This window comes from Callithrix jacchus, chromosome 5 (assembly GCF_049354715.1).
Source record: "Callithrix jacchus isolate 240 chromosome 5, calJac240_pri, whole genome shotgun sequence".
Classification (NCBI taxonomy): Eukaryota; Metazoa; Chordata; class Mammalia; order Primates; family Cebidae; genus Callithrix; species Callithrix jacchus.
In genome coordinates, this window is record NC_133506.1 from 146,454,032 (window position 1) to 146,474,842 (window position 20,811).

The 20,811-nt window shown below is 39.7% G+C and overlaps 1 protein-coding gene across 1 annotated transcript; it reads right to left on the minus strand.

Moving 5' to 3' along the window:
* Window positions 1-17,719: 17,719 nt before the first annotated feature.
* On the minus strand, window positions 17,720-19,801 carry LOC118153464 (testis-specific chromodomain protein Y 1-like). Its single transcript, XM_035297881.3, has one exon. It carries the CDS (start codon window positions 19,537-19,539, stop codon window positions 17,917-17,919), a length of 1,623 nt encoding a protein of 540 aa, XP_035153772.1. The 5' UTR covers window positions 19,540-19,801; the 3' UTR covers window positions 17,720-17,916.
* Between the last annotated feature and the right edge of the window lie 1,010 nt (window positions 19,802-20,811).

Genomic DNA, 20,811 nt, shown 5'->3' on the forward strand with positions numbered 1-20,811 from the left:
CCCTAAGCTGCTTGATTCTACTCTATATTTTGCTATTATCAGCTGTGCTAAAGCATTTACCAATATAGAATTTGTTCTCATTAACTTCTGGACTTAAAACATTCTAATTAAGAAAGGTCTTAAAACACAAGAGATTCGAAGCCTTAAATGGATCAGATGGCAAATTTCCTGCCAGTGGAACAATATGGAGATTGACATGTGGCTACAGAACACATCACACTTTTGATTGCTAGAGGCAGAAACTTTCAAAACGAGAAGATACTCAGAGCCTGATGTTAATAGTGAAAAAACAAATGGTGATGTTGCTGTGAAGAACAAATGAAAAAAGTGGACATCATAGAGAATTTCCATTTCAAGTATGTGGTTATGTTGACTTAGAAATGCTATGTAGCTTGATGAGAATAGCATCGAATCTAGAAATTACTTTGGGCAGTGAGGCCATTATTACCAAATTGATTCTCCCAAACTATGAGCATGGAAGGTTTCTCCATCTGTTTGTGCCTTCTATTATTTCCTTCAGCAGTGCTTTGTAGTTCTTTTTGAGGAGGTCCTTTGCAGCCTATGTTAGTTGTATTTCCAGGTGTTTTATTTTATTTTATTTGCAGAAACTCTTAATGGCAATTCATTCTTGATTTGGCTCTCTTTAAGTCTGTTATTGGTGAATAGGAGTGCTTGTGATTTCTGCACATTGATTTTGAATCTCAACCACCTTAAAATTTATATAGAATCAAAAGGGAGCCCACGTAGCTAAAATGATTCTAAGTAAAAGAAGAAAATGGGAGTCATCAAGCTATCTGACTTCAGTCTATACTAAAGGGTTACAATAATCAAAACACAATGGTACTGGTACATAACAGAGATATAGACCAATGGAACAGAACAGAGGACTCAGATGCAAACCACACATCTACAACCATCTGATCCTTGACAAAGTTGATGAAAACAAGCAATGGGGAAAGGATTCCCTATTTAATTAGTGATGTTAGAAAAACTGGCTAGCCATGTGCAGAAAGCAGAAACTGGGCCCCTTTCTGACAACTTACACTAATATTAACTTCAGATTGATTAAAGACTTATACATAAGATCTAAAACCATAAAAATACAGAGGAAACCATAGGCAAAAACACTCAGGACATAGGAATAGGCAAAAAATTCATGACTAAAACACAAAAAGCATTGTCAACAAAAGCCAAAATAGACAAATGAGATCTAATTACACTCCAGATTTTCTTTACAGCAAAAGAAACATTGTTAGAGTGACCCAGCCACCAACAGAATGGAAAAACCTTGTTTCAATCTACCCATCTGACAAAGGGCTAATATCTAAAATCTACAAGAATACAAAACAGATTTACACACACACAAATACAAACAAATCGATTCCAAAGTGGGTCAATAACAAAACAGACACTTTTCAAAAGAAGACATACATGAGGCCAAAAAACACATGAAAAAATACTCATTATCATTGTTCACTAGAGATATGAAAATCAAAACCACATTGATATACCATCTCAATCCAGTTATAACGGCCATCATTATAAATTATTATATGCACACAAGAGCTGAAATTTCAAAGCACACTGGTGAGCACTAAATTTTTCTTTCAAGCTCTAATTGTTATCACTGCTAGACGTAAGGTGAGAATGGTGCTCTATTAGATTTAAGTAACATAAAAATTTGAGATAAATTTTTTCTTATTTTTATATCCCAGAATGCAGAGTCAATTGAGGTAACTGTCAGTCTCTGCTCCCCTCGTCCAAATAATATCTAAGATATAACCTGTGACTTTAAAGTGGCACAAATACCACAGAGACACAAAATTCCAAATTAATGAGATGTAGGTATGTGTCAGAATAATAATTTCCAACATATATTTTACTCATGATAATTCTTCCAAACTGAATATATGGTTAAAATTTATGCTGAGATAATAATTAAGGTTTACACCTGTCTAATTATTACGCAGTTACCATAAATAAACTTTTATATTTCTAAAGTAAAATTTTCTGTACATTATTTGTGAATCATGGATTCATTTAGGTAGAAATATTCAAGTTTTATGATGTGTAGCTTTTGTTTTCTTCCCCAGAGCAAATCCACGTTTATTAAGAAAGTAAACTGGTGATGAAAGAAAAGCTGTTCCCTAGACAGTAGGACATTACTAAAAGTAAGAGGAGGAACGCATCCGCACTATTTACGATGGTTGCATGTATGGGGTGAAGTTCTCTACTGCAGAGTTTTGTGGCAAAGAATTAATTTTCTTAATGATTTTTCAAGAATCAACATTATTTTTTTTTACTGTGGAAGTATTTTTATTTGTTTCATTTCTATCTAAGCAATATAAAGTAAGTGAGAGAAACTCATTAACTCGAAGCATATCATTTCATCTACTGTAAATGAGGGTATCATACAGTGCTCTTTGCACACAGCTTTGAAGTTGGGCTCTGACTTTAGGGTGTTTAGCAGTGTTCTTTCACAGTAACCGAGAGAGAACTTACAAAAGAGGACATAGCTCAGACACTCTCAAAGGAAAACAGTCCTGTGAGAATTAAAGAGTACCGTTTTTTAATCTCCCTTATTTAACATACGCTATCCCACGTATTTTACAGTTTGGCTTTTGTGCAAAGGTGTATAACTCCCTGTCTTTAAAGAGATAAAAATAATTGATCTCAGAGAATCACCCTGTGTTAAGATTGATGGATATTGAGAAAAAATGGATTGTACTGTGTAATTGCATTTTAGCTTTTGGAGTACATATGAAGAACATGCAAGATTGCTGCACAGGTTAACCCATGGCAGTGTGATTTGCTCCCTTTTTATTAGTTGGCAGATGTATTTCCAGAAGGTAGTCTGGGTCGTGTAAACATGGGGAATGTAACCCAAAGATGGGCTCCAGCCGGTAGTGATGACATGCATTTCCAGGTCTTTCAAGAGTAATGCATAACAGACATGCTGGAAACCGACAGGAGAGTCACCTTCCCAGTCCTTGGACCTCATTAGGGCTCAATCATTGGTGTCAGCAAGCCGCCTGACAACAGGTTTATTCTCTTTGCTATTTTATTTACTTTTTACTCTCCTTGACATCCAGAAGTGAGGGGAGGAAAAAGGTGGAAACAGATAAGTGGAATGCCCCCATGTAGAATTTTGCATACCATTTCCTAGAGAAAGACTTTACTGTCACCTTCAGCCTCACTGTCAGGGTTTTCTCGTGAGGCATATTGCTACTTGTTCATGTAATAGGACTGAGTTGATGTTTTTTGTTTGTTTGTTTCTCAGTTTCTTTGATTTTTAAAACGCAACAGTAGTAGTTTTTTTTTAACCACTTGAAGAAACAAGGGCATTAAGTAGGGAAGCAATATGCATGCTCCTATTATAAGTGACACATAATGACAAAAGTCTTGTGTCCTTTTATTGCAGGAAACTGATTTCAAAACATTGATTCTGAGTCGAAACCGTTAGACACCTGCACAGATATATGTACCAGTTTTCTCATGTTTTTCACAAATTTTTACCTCCTTACCCTGACCCTGGTTATTTATTTGTAGGAAACAGTTGGTAAAGTTGAATTTTCCACACTCCCGTCCTTCAGCGGGTAATAAGTGATCAAAACGCAGTCTCTTCTGGTACACGGCATTTCTTATCTTGTTCTCCTGCCATGACAGAGCGGTTGGAGCCTGGCCAGTTATTATTGCCAAAATTTTTAGGACAGTTTGCAACCAAATTATTCAATTCAGCATATATATCAGAGAACAATAGCCCCAGAAGCCATTCTCTATTATCTTGCTGGCCCAAAATATTGTATTTTTACCAGGGCCCGATTATGATTCTTTTTAGTTACCTATACCTAGGCTTTGCCTGTCTCACAAAAAGTAGACAGAAATACCTAAAAATTTCCACTACTTATGACAAATAGAGAGAAAAAGGGTATGATGGTACCAAGGACACAACTGACTAGACACTGCACACTGGGCTGGCAGTTTGGTTTAGGTTCTGTGCCCACATAAACATTACAACACATGAGGCATTACCCAGTCCTGGTGGAGTTCTGGGTTCCCCCGAGAACTTTTGCAAAAAATTGGTCTCAGTCCTATTTAAACTCCACCACTGATTGTTCCATTATATAACTTCTGTCACAAACTGTCCAGATTTACCACCATGATTGTCAATCGCTTTTCTATTCTAGTCATGTAGCATTGTCCAATAATGAAAGTTTCTGAGATTCAGAAGCTGTTATTTAGATTTTTTTGCACATAAGTCCCGTTAGGAAAAGGGTCAGCAGGCACAGGCTCCTGTGTTTCCCATGGCCACCAGTCCCCCATATAATTTCCACCACACAAAACAAGAATGCATTTTCAAAGCTTGGCCACATTCACAGCTAACAGAAAGCACAAGTTTCTTTATTTCTGGGAGAGTTCTGAAGGTGGTTCATTTAATATAGCATAAGAAATTTGAAACACTGGGTAGGGTGATTGTCTCTGGATACTTCCCCTAATTAGAGTGGCAACTCAGAAGTCCAGTTTTATTTTTTAACTAATTTCCATTATTACATATTCACCTTTCCTCAAACAAGGATCCAGGGCATTACAATGGCCAGAGGTACAGGAGGAGTTACTTCTCCTCTTATGGAGATAAACTCACATATTTTATTATTTTTTCAGTGGCCCAGATGACACATGTTAACTTGCCAGAATTACTGGGGCATGGCAAATATTCATGGCACATGTGCTGATGCTCTGCCCTATTGCCTCTATCTCAACTGAGATAACCACACCATCCACTTGTATAGATGACTGTACAAGCATCAAATTTTAACGTCATTTGCTTGGGAGTCCCGTTCTTCTCAGTTCTGGAAAGTACTTTACTCGTATTACCAGAACGACGTCCAGTCCTCAGCTTCATTTTGAACACGGTGGGCAGGTTAGTCTCAGATGGGTTATACCACACATCGGGTTGGTTGTTCCCTCGGTTACACAGCCAGTACTGGGTAGCACTACATAAAGAAGTTCCTCTGAGGATTCTAGTGCATTCATGATAACTGCAAAACAACAGAACTATAGTAACCATTTTTCCTATTTTAGCAATTTTGCATATTAACCAGAAACAATTGTTGGATAGGAGGTTTACATTTCCTGGAATAGCAAAGATACAAGTTCATATTACAAAGAAAAGAAGTGTCCCACGGGTTAGCCTTCATGCTTTGGCCATGCATAAACCCGTCGGCTTCTGAGATGTGACTGGAGCAGGGCTCTTGTCAGTGCCCCTTAAAATGATTGTACTTGGGTTGCAGAGATCTGGCTTAACTTCCCAAGTGTCTGATGTTTCATGTTTTGCATGGCTGTGATAGACCCATGCAAGAACTCTCTTCATTTTCAAGACAGTTGAAGTTACAATAAAGAGAGATAGGGGTCCTTATTGTTTTGGTCATGGGGGAGCTGCATTTTATTCTTTGAATTAAAGTTGGTCATTTGTCGAAAAGGGTGAACTGGGGAGAATAATTTAACAGGGCATTTTTCATTCACCACTTCAGACACTTTCTTTGTCTTTTTTCCCACAGCTTGTAATGGCTAACATAATTCATTTTCCCCTAAGTTCTGGGGAGTCCCTCAGTTCCCAGAGAATGGGGGGAAGCCTATGATATGGGATATAATATACAAAATGTCTAGATTTCTTAGAAAATGTATAACTAACTTTAAACAAAACCACGGAAACAACCTTTACTCTTTTGAACCCTGTTTCTTGGAACTTTTTCCCTAAGCTATTCTCAACATTTTGATTCATTCATTAATAGGTGACATGTAGTTTCCAGTTTATCCCTCACATTCTTGCTGTACTCTGCACCAGCTTGGATGTAAATTCAGGTTTATTTTCTGAGCCTACTCACAAAGGCAGTCCAAATCTGGGGATGACGTTTCTTTTTTTTAAATTGCATTTTAGGTTTTGGGGTACATGTGCAGAGCATGCAATACAGTTGCTTAGGTACACACATGGCAGTGTGCTTTGTTTGCTTTCTCCCCTTCACCCACATTTGGCATTTCTCCCCAGGCAATCCCTCCCCACCACCCCCTCCCACTGGCCCTGCCCTTTTCCCCACTATAGACCCCAGTGTTTAGTACTCCCCTCTCTGTGTCCATGTGTTCCCATTTTTCATCACCCGCCTATGAGTGAGAATATGCGGTGTTTCATTTTCTGTTCTTGTGTCAGTTTGCTGAGAATGATGTTCTCCAGATTCATCCATGTCCCTACAAACGACACGAACTCATCATTTCTGATTGCTGCATAATATTCCATGGTGTATATGTGCCACATTTTCCCAATCCAGTCTATCATCGATGGACATTTGGGTTGATTCCAGGTCTTTGCTATTATAAACAGTGCTGCAATAAACATTCGTGTGCATGTGTCCTTATAGTAGAATGATTTATAGTCCTTTGGATATATGCCCAGTAATGGGATTGCTGGGTCAAATGGAATTTCTATTTCTAAGGCCTTGAGGAATCGCCATACTGTCTTCCACAATGGTTGGACTAATTTACACTCCCACCAACAGTGGAAAAGTGTTCCTTTTTCTCCACATCCTCTCCAGCATCTGTTGTCTCCAGATTTTTTAATGATCGCCATTCTAACTGGCGTGAGATGGTATCTTAATGTGGTTTTGATTTGCATCTCTCTGATGACCAGTGACGATGAGCATTTTTTCATATGATTGTTGGCCTCATATATGTCTTCTTTCGTAAAGTGTCTGTTCATATCCTTTGCCCACTTTTGAATGGGCTTGTTTGTTTTTTTCCTGTAAATCTGTTTGAGTTCTTTGTAAATTCTGGATATCAGCCCTTTGTCAGATGGGTAAACTGCAAAAATTTTTTCCCATTCTGTTGGTTGCCGATTCACACTAGAGACTGTTTCTTTTGCCGTGCAGAAGCTGTGGAGTTTCATTAGGTCCCATTTGTCTATTTTGGCTTTTGTTGCCAATGCTTTTGGTGTTTTGTTCATGAAGTCCTTGCCTACTCCTATGTCCTGGATGGTTTTGCCTAGATTTCCTTCTAGGGTTTTTATGGTGCCAGGTCTTATGTTTAAGTCTTTAGTCCATCTGGAGTTAATTTTGGTGTAAGGTGTCAGGAAGGGGTCCAGTTTCTGCTTTCTACAGATGGCTAGCCAGTTTTCCCAGCACCATTTGTTGAACAGGGAATCCTTTCCCCATTGCTTGTTTTTGTCAGGTTTATCAAAGATTGTATGGTTGTAGCTATGTTGTGTTGCCTCTGATGCCTCTGTTCTGTTCCATTGATCTATATCTCTGTTTTGGTACCAGTACCATGCTGTTTTGATTACTGTAGCCTTGTAGTATAGTTTGAAATCCGGTAGTGTGATGCCCCCTGCTGTGTTCTTTTTGCTTAGAATTGACTTGGCTATGCGGGCTCTCTTTTGGTTCCATATGAAGTTCATGGTGGTTTTTTCCAGTTCTGTGAAGAAAGTCAATGGTAGCTTGATGGGTATAGCATTGATTCTGCAAATTACTTTGGGCAGTATAGCCATTTTCACAATATTAATTCTTCCTAACCATGAACATGGAATGTTTCTCCATCTGTTTGTGTCCTCTCTGATTTCGTTGAGCAGTGGTTTGTAGTTTTCCCTGAAGAGGTCCCTTACGTTCCTTGTGAGTTGTATTCCAAGGTATTTTATTCTTTTTGTAGCAATTGTGAATGGCAGTTCGTTCTTGATTTGGCTCTCTTTAAGTCTGTTATTGGTGTAGAGGAAGGCTTGTGATTTTTGCACATTGATTTTATATCCTGAGACCTTGCTGAAGTTGCTTATCAGTTTCAGGAGTTTTTGGGCTGAGGCAATGGGGTCTTCTAGGTATACTATCATGTCGTCTGCAAATAGAGACAATTTGGCTTCCACGTTTGCTATTTGAATATCCTTTATTTCTTTTTCTTGCCTGATTGCTCTGGCTAGAACTTCCAGTACTATATTGAATAGGAGTGGTGACAGAGGGCATCCATGTGTAGTGCCGGATTTCAATGGGAATGCTTCCAGTTTTTGCCCATTCAGTATGATATTGGCTGTTGGTTTGTCATAAATAGCTTTTATTACTTTGAGGTACATTTCCTCGATACCGAGTTTATTGAGGGTTTTTAGCATAAAGGGCTGTTGAATTTTGTCAAATGCCTTCTCTGCATCAATTGAGATAATCATGGGGTTTTTGTTTTGGGTTCTGTTTATGTGGTGAATTACGTTTACAGACTTGCGTATGTTGAACCAGCCTTGCATCCCTGGGATGAATCCTACTTGATCATGATGTATAAGTTTTTTGATTTGTTGTTGCAATCGGCTTGCCAATATTTTATTGAAGATTTTTGCATCTATGTTCATCATGGATATTGGCTTGAAGTTTTCTTTTCTTGTTGGGTCTCTGCCGGGTTTTGGTATCAGGATGATATTGGTCTCATAGAATGATTTGGGTAGGATTCCTTCTTTTTGGATTATTTGGAATAGTTTCAGAAGGAATGGTACCAGCTCCTCTTTGCGTGTCTGGTAGAATTCGGCTGTGAACCCGTCTGGACCTGGGCTTTTTTTGTGTGGTAGGCTCTTAATTGCTGCCTCGACTTCTGACCTTGTTATTGGTCTATTCATAGTTTCAGCTTCCTCCTGGTTTAGGCTTGGGAGGACACAGGAGTCCAGGAATTTATCCATTTCTTCCAGGTTTACTAGTTTATGTGCATAGAGTTGTTTGTAATATTCTCTGATGATGGTTTGAATTTCTGTGGAATCTGTGGTGATTTCCCCTTTATCATTTTTTATTGCATCTATTTGGTTGTTCTCTCTTTTATTTTTAATCAATCTGGCTAGTGGTCTGTCTATTTTGTTGATCTTTTCAAAAAACCAGGTCTTGGATTTATTGATTTTTTTGGAGGGTTTTTCGTTTCTCAATCTCCTTCAGTTCAGCTCTGATCTTAGTTATTTCTTGTCTTCTGCTGGGTTTTGAGTTTTTTTGATCTTGCTCCTCTAGCTCTTTCAATTTTGATGATAGGGTGTCAATTTTGGATCTCTCCATTCTTCTCATATGGGCACTTATTGCTATATACTTTCCTCTAGAGACTGCTTTAAATGTGTCCCAGAGACTCTGGCATGTTGTGTCTTCGTTCTCATTGGTTTCAAAGAACTTCTTCATTTCTGCCTTCATTTCGTTGTTTATCCAGTCAACATTCAGGAGCCAGTTGTTCAGTTTCCATGAAGCTATGTGGTTCTGGGTTGGTTTCTGAATTCTGAGTTCTAACTTGATTGCACTATGGTCTGAGAGGGTGTTTGTTATGATTTCAGTTGTTTTGCATTTGCTGAGCAGTGCTTTACTTCCAATTATGTGGTCAATTTTAGAGTAGGTGTGATGTGGTGCTGAGAAGAATGTATATTCTGTGGATTTGGGGTGGAGAGTTCTGTAAATGTCTATCAGGTTTGCTTGCTCCAGGTCTGAGTTCCAGCCCTGGATATCCTTGTTGATTTTCTGTCCGGTTGATCTGTCTAATATTGACAATGGAGTGTTAAAGTCTCCCACTATTATTGTGTGGGAGTCTAAGTCTCTTTGTAAGTCGTTAAGAACTTGCCCTATGTATCTGGGTGCTCCTGTATTGGGTCCATATATGTTTAGGATCGTTAGCTCTTCTTGTTGTATCAATCCTTTTACCATTATGTAATGGCCTTCTTTGTCTCTTTTGATCTTTGTTGCTTTAAAGTCTATTTTATCAGAGATGAGGATTGCAACTCCTGCTTTCTTTTGCTCTCCATTTGCTTGGTAAATTTTCCTCCATCCCTTTATTTTGAGCCTTTGTGTATCCTTGCATGTGAGATGGGTTTCCTGGATACAGCACACTGCTGGGTTTTGGCTTTTTATCCAATTTGCCAGTCTGTGTCTTTTGATTGGGGCATTTAGTCCGTTTACATTTAGGGTTAATATTGTTATGTGTGAATTTGATACTGCCATTTTGATGCTAGCTGGCTGTTTTGCCCGTTAGTTGTTGTAGATTCTTCATTATGTTGATGCTCTTTAGCATTTAGTGTGATTTTGAAATGGCTGGTACTGTTTGTTCCTTTCTATGTGTAGTGCCTCTTTCAGGAGCTCTTGTAAAGCAGGCCTGGTGGTGACAAAATCTCTGAGTACTTGCTTGTTCGCAAAGGATTTTATTTTTCCTTCACTTCTGAAGCTCAGTTTGGCTGGATATGAAATTCTGGGTTGAAAGTTCTTTTCTTTAAGGATGTTGAATGTTGGTCCCCACTCTCTTCTGGCTTGTAGAGTTTCCGCCGACAGATCTGCTGTGAGTCTGATGGGCTTCCCTTTGTGGGTGACCCGACCTTTCTCTCTGGCTGCCCTTAGTATTTTCTCCTTTATTTCAACCTTGTTGAATCTGACGATTATGTGCCTTGGGGTTGCTCTTCTTGCGGAATATCTTTGTGGTGTTCTCTGTATTTCCTGCAATAGAGTGTTGGCCTGTCTTGCTAGGTGGGGGAAATTTTCCTGGATAATGTCCTGAAGAGTATTTTCCAGCTTGGATTCATTCTCTTCATCACATTCTGGTACGCCTATCAAACGTAGGTTAGGTCTCTTCACATAGTCCCACATTTCTTGGAGACTTTGTTCATTCCTTTTTGCGCTTTTTTCTCTGATCTTGGTTTCTCATTTTATTTCATTGAGTTGATACTCGACTTCTGATATTCTTTCTTCTGCCTGGTCAATTCGGCTATTGAAACTTGTGCATGTTTCACGAAGTTCTCGTATTGTGTTTTTCAGCTCCTTTAATTCATTCATATTCCTCTCAAAGGTATCCATTCTTGTTATCATTTCCTCAAATCTTTTTTCAAGGTTCTTAGTTTCTTTGTGTTGATTTAAAACATGTTCTTTTAGCTCACAAAAGTTTCTCATTATCCAACTTCTGAAGTCTAATTCCGTCATTTCGTCACAGTCATTCTCCATCCAGCTTTGTTCTCTTGCTGGTGAGGAGTTTTGGTCCTTTCTAGGAGGCGAGGTGTTCTGGTTTCGGGTGTTTTCCTCCTTTTTGCTCTGGTTTCTTCCCATCTTTGTGGATTTATCCACCTGTCATCTGTGTAGTTGCTAACTTTTCGATTGGATCTCTGAGTGGACACCCAGATTGTTGATGATGGAGTATTTCTGTTACTTGGTTTTCCTTCTACCTGTCTAGCCCCTTCACTGTACGACTGCTGAGGTCCACTCCAGGCCCTGCTTGTCTGGGGTGTACCTATAGCAGCTGCAGAACAGCGAGGGATGCTACCAGTTTCTTTTTCTGCTATCTTTGTCCCAGGATGATGTCTGCCAAATGTCAGTCTTATGGTTATAGAGGGGTCAGGGAGTTGCTTGAGGAGACAGTCTGTACTTTGTAGGAGCTCAAGTGCTGAGCTGTGAGCTCTGTCGTTCATTCAGGGCTGCTAGGCTGCTATGTTTAGTTCTGCTGCAACCTAACTCGTAAGAAAACCCCTTTTTTTCTCAGATGCTCTGTCTAGGGGCAGGTTTGGGCTTTCCTTGTGAGTGTCTGCCTCGCTGTCCTGCCCAGCTAGGAGGCAGTCTAGTCACTTTTTGCCTGCCGAGGCTCCGCCCTGCTGGTGTGAGGTTCGCCCTCTTGCTGCATGCTCTGCCCTTCTGCTGTGGTCTCCACCCTGTTGCCACGGGCTACGCCGTGTGGTGGAGTCTCTCTGTTGTACCGGGTTGCCTTGGCAACGGCAGGCTGCGTCAGCAATGGGCGTGTACCTCAGTAGGGACTGATTGCCTCGGTAATGGCTGACGCCCCTCCCCCACGGAGCTGCGCTTTAAAAAAAACCTTTTCACCAGGAGCGTTTGGTATCGCCGTTTTGTTTGTCACACTGTGCTCCCCCAAACGCTGAGTCCCTGGGATTTCCTGGGATGGGTCACAGTTCAAGACCCGTTCAGTCTCAAGTTCAGCCCTCTCGGGTCTCAGTTTGCTGGTTCAACAGGGCACCCGTAACAGTGCGCTTTCGTATGGAGCGCTGTGGAGCGCCTCTGTGCTCCGGCGTGGGCCGGAGCCGCACCGGCTGCCGGCTGCCCCAGCCAAGACCTCTGCCTCTTGTCCCACGTCTCTTTTATACCTGGGAATTTCCCCGTTCTGTGGGCAACATTTCCGTCTGGAAATGCTTCCCCGACTCACCCTCTCTGCGCGTCCAGCGAGAGCTTCAATCCTGGGTTGTTCTCACAGCGCCATCTTGAGTCCTTCCCGATGTTTCTTAAAAGAGCATGAGTCATATCATGGGCCCACTTAGTTCATGTTCAGTAGGCTTCTACCCACCCATAGAAAGTACATACCAGAACTAACCGATACTAATTACTTCCTTACTTAGGCATCTCAGTGAAGTCCACTTGCAAGCCTTTAAAAAGAGCGATTTCATAAGCATGAATTCCTGGTGGAATCATAGGTTTCTGTCTGGCATTGAGCTCTTTGCATCTTAAATACCATTGTGTCATTGTTTCTGTTAGTGCCGATAAATGAGAGATGTAAAAATTCTGGCCTAACAATCTTTTAAGACTTTCTTGACCAAGGTGGAAGGTTTCCTGCACCGCCAATAACACTACAGGTCCTGGCATGTGGGGTACTGTTACTTTTCCATCTTTTAGGTATATCCACTACCCCTTTATTTTTTTACCACCTTCAGTTTGGAGTAAGTCTTTTCCTTCTTCGAGGGAACTGGTACCACTTTAAGGGTCTGAGGCAGTAGGAGGGCCACAAATGATGCCCCATATGGAATGAATATGGCCCTCTGGGCCTTCCTATCTGTGAAGGCATTTCCCTGGCCGATTGTGATGGAATTATCTCGATATTTTTGGCAGTGTATGACTGGCACCTATTTTTTGGGGGGCTCACATATTGCCTACAGTAGCTGCAACATTTTCGGTTGCCATTTTATTCTTTGCTTCAAGATTTAAATAGGTACTTTTCCTTGTGCAATGTCCTGCATACCTGGAGAGTGAGGAATGCATAGTGTGAGATAGTAAAGACATTAACAGTTTTCTCTATTCTTAATTTCAAGGAACACATTAAGGTTATTAACTCTACTCTCTGTGCTCAGCTGCCTTGAGGTGTTGTATTGGCCTCCTGAGTTGATTACCGAGAAACCACAGCGCATTGAACACATCTTTCATCACATGGTTGAAAAAACTGCTTTCATTTACTTATAGTTCCCAGTCACCTTGAGATTGTAGTTTGTCCTGCAGATCCAGCCAACTGAAATAAACTGAGTGAGGTGCTTTTAGAAAATCATGCCTTAACGAGTCTTCACCCAAACTGAACTTATGTTTCACTTTATGCTGAAATGACAATTGATTTTCCTTTTCTTCATAAAAGTGTTATTCTTCGTGTCTACCTTTATGCGCACAAAATTTTCTGTTGCCATTGTATTCTTTGCCCCCAGATTTAAATAGGGACTTCTTCTTGTGCAGTTTCCTGTGTACTTGGAGAGTGAGGAATATAAAGTGTGAGTTAGTAAAGACATTATCAGTTTCTTCTTTACTTAATTCCAAGGTACACATTAAGGCTATTAATTCTACTCTGTGCTCAGGTGCCTTGAGGTGTTGTATTGGCCTCTAGAGTTGATTCCAGAGTAACCGCAGTGTATTGAACACATTTTTCCCCCACAGAGTTGACAAAACCCCTTTTGTCCATCTATAGTTCCAAGTCACCTTCAGACTGTAGTTAGTCCTGCAGATCCAGCCAATTGAAATAAACTGAGTGAGGTGATTTTAGGCAATCATGTGTTACCAGGTCCTCAGACAAAGGAAGTAACCTGGCTGAACTTAAATTTTTGCAAACTTCTTTAATTATTCATGGACTCTCATACAGTTGGCTCTAGCACTTAGTTAAGTGGGCACTGGTGAGCCAGTGATACCACATCATGTTTATTCAGGTGACAATGACATGGGGAGAAGCTTTCATCAGTAAATTCAGTCCCACAGTTAGCTTGTCAACTTCCTGTGCCAGTAGGCCAGGGGTTTCCAAGGCTCGTAGACATGGGGAGCATTCTTTGGAAATGCCATCCATTTGTTTAGAAAATTATGCAACAGGTCATGGCCATGAGCCCATGTTGTGAGTCAGGACCCACTCTGCTGTTTTATCTCCCTCAGACACCTACAGCATAAAAGATTTTGCTAAGTCCAGCAGCCCCAGTCTTAGGGCAGACATCAGGTATTTTTCTAATGTGAGAAGACCCCCTGTCACTCTCAGCTCCACTGAAATGCCTTTAATTCTCCATAGCTGGATTGAATCATTAGGCACCAGCAGGTTACTGTTAACCTGCTTTTTTTCTATTACTAGGCTTCTTTGTCCGTGTTAGATAGTAACTTCTAGATAGTGAGACGGTTGTTGGAGAATGTAGGCCTTCCTTTTAGACACTTTGTATTTACAGGTCTTTAGGTATTCGAGTAATAAGTCAATTTTTCTGGCACACTCAGCTGCCACTGGGTGTCCCAGCGAAAGGTCATTCACATCCTGACGCAGCACACAACTTAAGGCCCTTAACACATAACTTCTCGAGGTCTTGGGCCAATGCTTCTCTGAAGATTGTTGGATAGTTTCTGAACTCCTATGAAAGCCAAGTCCAGGTGTACTGTGTTGTTACACATGACGTTGGATCCTCCCACTGAAAATCAGCTATTGGTTTTCAAGAGCTAACCTGATACTGAAGAAAGCATGTTTTCAGTTTATGCCAGTAAAACAGTTTTAGCAACATATAGGGATTGAACGCATTGAAGTGCAAGATCAAAGTTGCCTGTTTGACCAAGCAGATATTCTCCTCCAAACTATAGTACTTGGTCCCTGGCATGGGGAAAGGTGAGAGGGGTGTATTTTATAGAGACTTGCAAGGAACTATAATGCCATAAATATTCAGGTTTCTGAGATGGACCTAGATGCCTTCAAAAACATTCCTTGGTGCTGGCCTAAACACCTTCAAGAGCTTTTCTTGGTACTGTCTTCTGCCTTTCTTAAAGTGGTAGTGCCATTGACTTGACTTTGATGACCACCTAGATTGGTTTACAGCCTATTTTGGGGGGTGGTCTACTGCCCAGACCAGTGCCATCACTTTGCTAGTGCAGTGGCTGTTTCTCATGCTGGTTCAGTCAGAAAGAGTCTCCACTCTTCCTCTTCTGAGAGCCATAATAATTGCTGCCCAAGGCAGTAATTTAGCAGCAGGGAGCCCTTATCAATGAACATAATACTAATTCTCAATTTGCTCAGCAAGTCTCTACGCAAGAGGAAAAGGGGAAATCTGGTGTGTACAAAAACTGACCATAATCTTTTCAGCTTCCTCAGAGCAGGACAATAGTAGGCACAAATCCTGTTTCTCTGAAACGCAAGTTGTCCCAAATATGTCTACTGCCTTTCTGTGCAAAGGGGTCACACATTGAGTTACCAAGAAATGCTCGACCCTGGTGTTGATTAAAAAATTAATGTTCATGCTCATCACCTTCATTCTGACCATGGGCTCTTTGCTGAATTGAATAATTTGGTTGCAAACTGTCCTAGAAATCCTGGCCAACATAACTGGCCAGGCTCCAGCCACACCGATATGGCAGGAGAACAAGATAAGAAATGCCATGTACCAGAAGAGACTGCGTTTAGATCACTTTTTACAAACTGAAAGATGGGAGTGTGAACAATTCAACTTTACCAACTGTTTCCTGCAAATAAATAACCAGGGTCAGGGTAAGGTGGTAAAAATTTGTGAAAAACATAAGAAAACTGGTACATATATCTGTGCAGGTGTCTAATGGTTTCGATTCTGAATCAATGTTTTGGAATTGATTTCCTGCAGTAGGAAAACACAAGACTTCTGTCATAATGTGTCTCTTATAATAGGAGCATGCATATTGCTTCCCCACTTAATGCCCTTAGTTCTTCAAGTGGTTAAAAAAAAAAACTACTACTGTTCTGTTTTATAAATCAAAGAAACCGACAAACAAACAAATAAGAAAAATCAATTCAGTCCTATTACATAAACTAGTAGCATTGTGTCTCACGAGAAAACCCTGACAGTGAGGCTGAAGGGGAGATTAAGAACTTTCTCTAAGAAAAGGGTTTGGAAAATTCTCAAATGGGGGCATTCCGTTTATCTGTCTCCACCTCTTTCCTTTCCTCACGTCTGGATGGCAAGAAGAGTAAAAAATAAAATAGCAAAGAGCATAAACCTGTTGCCAGGCGGCTTGCTGACACCAATGACTGAGCCCTAATGAGGTCCAAGGACTGGGAAGGTGACTCTCCTGTCGGTTTCTAGCATGTCTGTTATGCATTACCCTTGAAAGACTTGGAAATGCATGTCATCACTACCGGCTGGAGCGCATCTTTGGGTTACATTCCCCATGTTTACCCGACCCAGACTACCTTCTGGACGTACCTCTGCAAACTGATAAAAAGAGAGAAAATCACACGGCCATGGGTTTACCTGTGCAGCAATCTTGCATGTTCTTCACATGTACCCCAAAAGCTAAAATGCAGTTACAAAGTAGAATTTATTTTTTTCTCAATATCCATCAATCCTAATACAGGGTGATTCTCTGAGGTCAATTTTTCTTATCTCTTCATAGACAGGGAGTTATACAGCTTTGCACAAAAGCAAAACTGTAAAATATGTGGGTTAAAGTATGTAAAAGAAAGGAGCTGAAAAAAGGTTGATACTTTTTATTTCTCACATGATGATTTTTCTTTGATAGTGTCTGAACTATGACCTCTTTTGTAAGTTCTTTCTGGGTAACTGTGAAAGAACACTGCTAAACACCCTAAAATCAGAGCTCAACTTCAAAGCTGTGTGCAAAGAGCACTGTATGATACCCTCATTTACAGTAGATGAAAATGATATGCTTCGAGTTAATGAGTTTCTCTCACTTACTTTATATAGCATTAGACAGAAATGAAACAAAGATACTTCCACAGTAGAAGAAAATAATGTTGATTCTCGAAAAAATTATTAAGAAAATGAATCCTTTACCTCAAAACCCTGCAGCAGAGCACTTAACTACATAAATGCATCCACCGTATATTGGGCGGATGCGTTCCTCCTCTTACTTTTAGTAATGTCCTCCTCTGTCTACAGAACAGCTTTCCTTTCAACACCAGTTTACTTTCTTAATAAACCTGGATTTGCTCTGGGGAAGAAAACAAAAGCTACACATCAAAAAACTTGGATTTTTCTCCCTAAATAAATCCATGATTCACTAATAATGTACAGAAAATTTTACTTTAGAAAAATAATAGGTTATTTATGGTAACTGCGTAATAACTAGACAGGTATAAAACGTAATTATTACCTCAGCATAAATTTTAACCATATGTTCAGTTTGGAAGAATTATCATGAGTAAAATATATGTTGGAAATTATTACTCTGACACATACCTACGTCTCGTTTATTTGAAATTTTGTGTCTCTGAGGTATTTGTGCAACTATAAAGTCAAAGGCAATATCTCAGATGTTATTTGGGTGAGGGGAGCAGAGACTGACATTTACCTCAATTGACTCTGCATTCTGGAATATAAAAATAAGAAAAACAATCATTATCACAAATTTTTATGTTACTGAAATCTAACAGAGCACCATTCACACCTTACTTTTAGTAGGGATAACAATTAGAGCATGAAAGAAAAAATTAGTTCTCACCAGTGTGCTTTTAAATTTCGGCTCTTGTGTGCATAAAATAATGATATTTGAGCAAAGAAGTTGTTTTATTGTTTATTCTAAATCTATAACAATTTCTTCATAATATTAAATAAGGGGCTCAGATTTTTTCAATTCTTCCTCCAAGCCTTAAATCTAATTGAAATTACGTTAGGCTATTAAGATGAATTAGGGCATCTTCAGGTAATTATATATTCGTTAATTTTCGTTCTTGTGTCCTAAGCAGTCAGACTGGTTATTAAAACTCATCAATTTTTGTTTGAACATACTTTAACATGGATTCTATCCCTTCTGCTGTGCTCCAGATTTTTTTCAGCATTTCACACTCTCTCTCATTGGCCTGTTCCAACTCCATCTTCATATTACAGCACACAAGGGCCTTACACTTTTCCAGTATAACAGGATTACAGGAGGCGAGCCTCTTAATTTGAATCATCACCTCTTGGATGAAAGTTGATTTCAAGAACACCTGAGAGACGAGGCCTTTGGCAGATGCCTCCCATGCTGTCAGCTTTCGCCCACCAATCAACATTTCATTGGCCGATGCTTTACCCATGATTCTTGGAAATGTAACAGTAGCACAGCCATATGGACTCTGTCCAAAGGTCATATATGGGGTTTGAATCCAAGCCTTTTCATTAGCCCAAACCAAGTCACAAAGAGGTAGTATGGATGCACCTAGCCCAATGGCTGGGCCGTTGACAAATACGACAATAAATTTTTTAAAATAAATGAAAACATTCACAAAGCTCTTAATGGTGTCCACCATTTCACTGCTCATTCTGTTTCTGTCATTCCTTAAATTCTTCACAATGTACCCAAAATCAAGACCAGAGCAAAAGACACTGCCAGTGGCACTGAACAACACAAGCTTGCTGTCATCCACAGCAGCCCTTTCCAGAGCATTTATGATTTCTTTAATAACTTCTGTGTTTAGTTTATTTTTCTCTGTTGATATAGTGGATAGCAATATGTGGGTGAATCCCTCGTCTTTCTTGACTACAATGTCTCTGTATCTGTTGGCACTTTCTTTTAATCTTATGGTGAAATGCATCCTCTTGATAAAAGGCTGGTCTTTTCTATCATCAGTAATTTCTCTTTTTCCAGCTTTCACTCTTGAAACAGATGAATACCTGTTTGTTTTTCCATTGGCTGTTGAAGGGTCCATCAATACCACTATACCTTCTTTGTTCTCTGACTCTGTGGCCATGGAAGCAGTAAGTGAGTCAGACATTTGAGACACTGGTAGTGGTGTGTGGGTCCTGTTTTCTATTCCATCCTGTTCTGTGTCAGGATCTGATGTAATTCTGATGGGTTTCTCTGCTGCCGCCGTAAACACCACCTTGTCCTCCTGAACTGGTGCAAGAGGATCTAGTTTCTCAGGTTTCAAATCAGCACTAACTGTGTTCTGGCGGTTAACTGGGCTCTGAGGTACAAGTGTCGTGATAGTTGAATTTATGTGCCGCAAATGTTTTGGGTCAGTGAGAAGTGCCGCCGTGTTTATTCTAATGTTCTGTCTGGCAGCAAACAACTGGTTGTTTTTGGATTTGTTGTGGTTGCCAGTCGATGGCCTTTTAGGAATTTTCTTAGGGAAGCTAGATGTGGAAGTTCTGGAAGTTCGTTTCCTGACGTTGTTTGAAGAAGTCGTCCTTGTTCTGATCCATGTCGATTTTTTCTGCTTTTGCGTCTGTCGTCTGTTAAAGTCACAAATACATTTTCCACAGTTTGTGAGGTTTTGCTCTGGTTCCCAAGTGTCATCCTGTTTGTCATACCCTTTCCACCGAACCAAATACTCTGTTGTCCCGTTTCTATGTTTTCTTTTGTCAATAATAGCTTCAACCTCATACTCTTGGGAAGCCATGAAGAGAGAGACAGAATTGAGGCAGTTGCTGTGCCAAGGTTTTTCAGTTGTGTCTCTTCATAGCCGCTTCTTTCCGCCTCCAGTGCTTCACCAGGTGCTATGTATGGATGAGCCTCTTCCACTTCGTGGACACTGCTGTAGTAAAAAGTGTGTGAAGAAGCAGTCCACGAGCCTTATCCTCTTCACACTTAATCTTTGCTGAGGCAGCTTGAACTTGGGCTTATGATGCCAAGGTAGCTGGCTAGGTAGCTTTAGGTAAGATGAGCTAAATCCACAGCTTTGACTCTTATATAGTGCACAAAGCATTCTAGATGCCTGTTACTGTGTTTTGTCATTACCATGGCAATTATATTGAACATTCTAAAGTGATAACATTATTAAAGTCATACGAGCACACCTGCAACAGCATGAAAACCTATAAATTATATGTTGTTATTTGTTATTTTACTTATTCATTTCACAAAATTATATCTGTCATTATTGCATGACAACAAGACATACAAAGTTTTAGTGATAACTTTTTATTAAATGTATTCGTTTTCCAAATTATATGTAGAACCAATTGTGGAGCTACACATTGTCAATTTTTTTTAATTTTTTATAATTGTTTATATATTTTTCTCTATTTGAATTCGTGTTTATTTATACTGTTATTATGTATCTGTTTGTTTAACCTTATAGTTTCTATAAAGCATTTCTTAAAGGGTCGTCTACTGGAAAACACCCCGATTTCGTCTGGGTCTATCATAATTTCTTGCTCAATTTCGATGGACAATTTTTGCACAAAAGTTTTCTGTTTGAAAGTTTTTCTTACATCACTTAAAATGTGCTACTCTACTGCTTTGTGGTCTGTGAGTGTTCAGATAAAAGAAATATTAATTATATTTGACAATTTATTGTTTGTTAGGTTTTCTGAAATTGTTGTCTTTCCTCTATTCAAGCCTACTTTCAATTTTCTATAGCGAATTTTTTTGTACATACGTAGTCATTTCCTTTCCTGCTTCCAGGGTTCTCTTTGCTTTTCTTTGAAATGGCTAAATTATCACGTAAGTTTATGTTTGTCTTTGAGTTTATCACATTGAAAGTTTGTTGAGGGTTGGGATGTTTATTTCCCCACATTTGTGACATTTTTGACCACTGCTTCTTACATACTTTTTTTGATTTCCTGTCTCTCCTTTGGAACCTTTAAAATGTGTAAGTATAGCCGCTTGATGGCTTCCCACAGGTTTCTAGGCAGTGTTCACACATCTTCATCTCTTACCTTTTATTTTC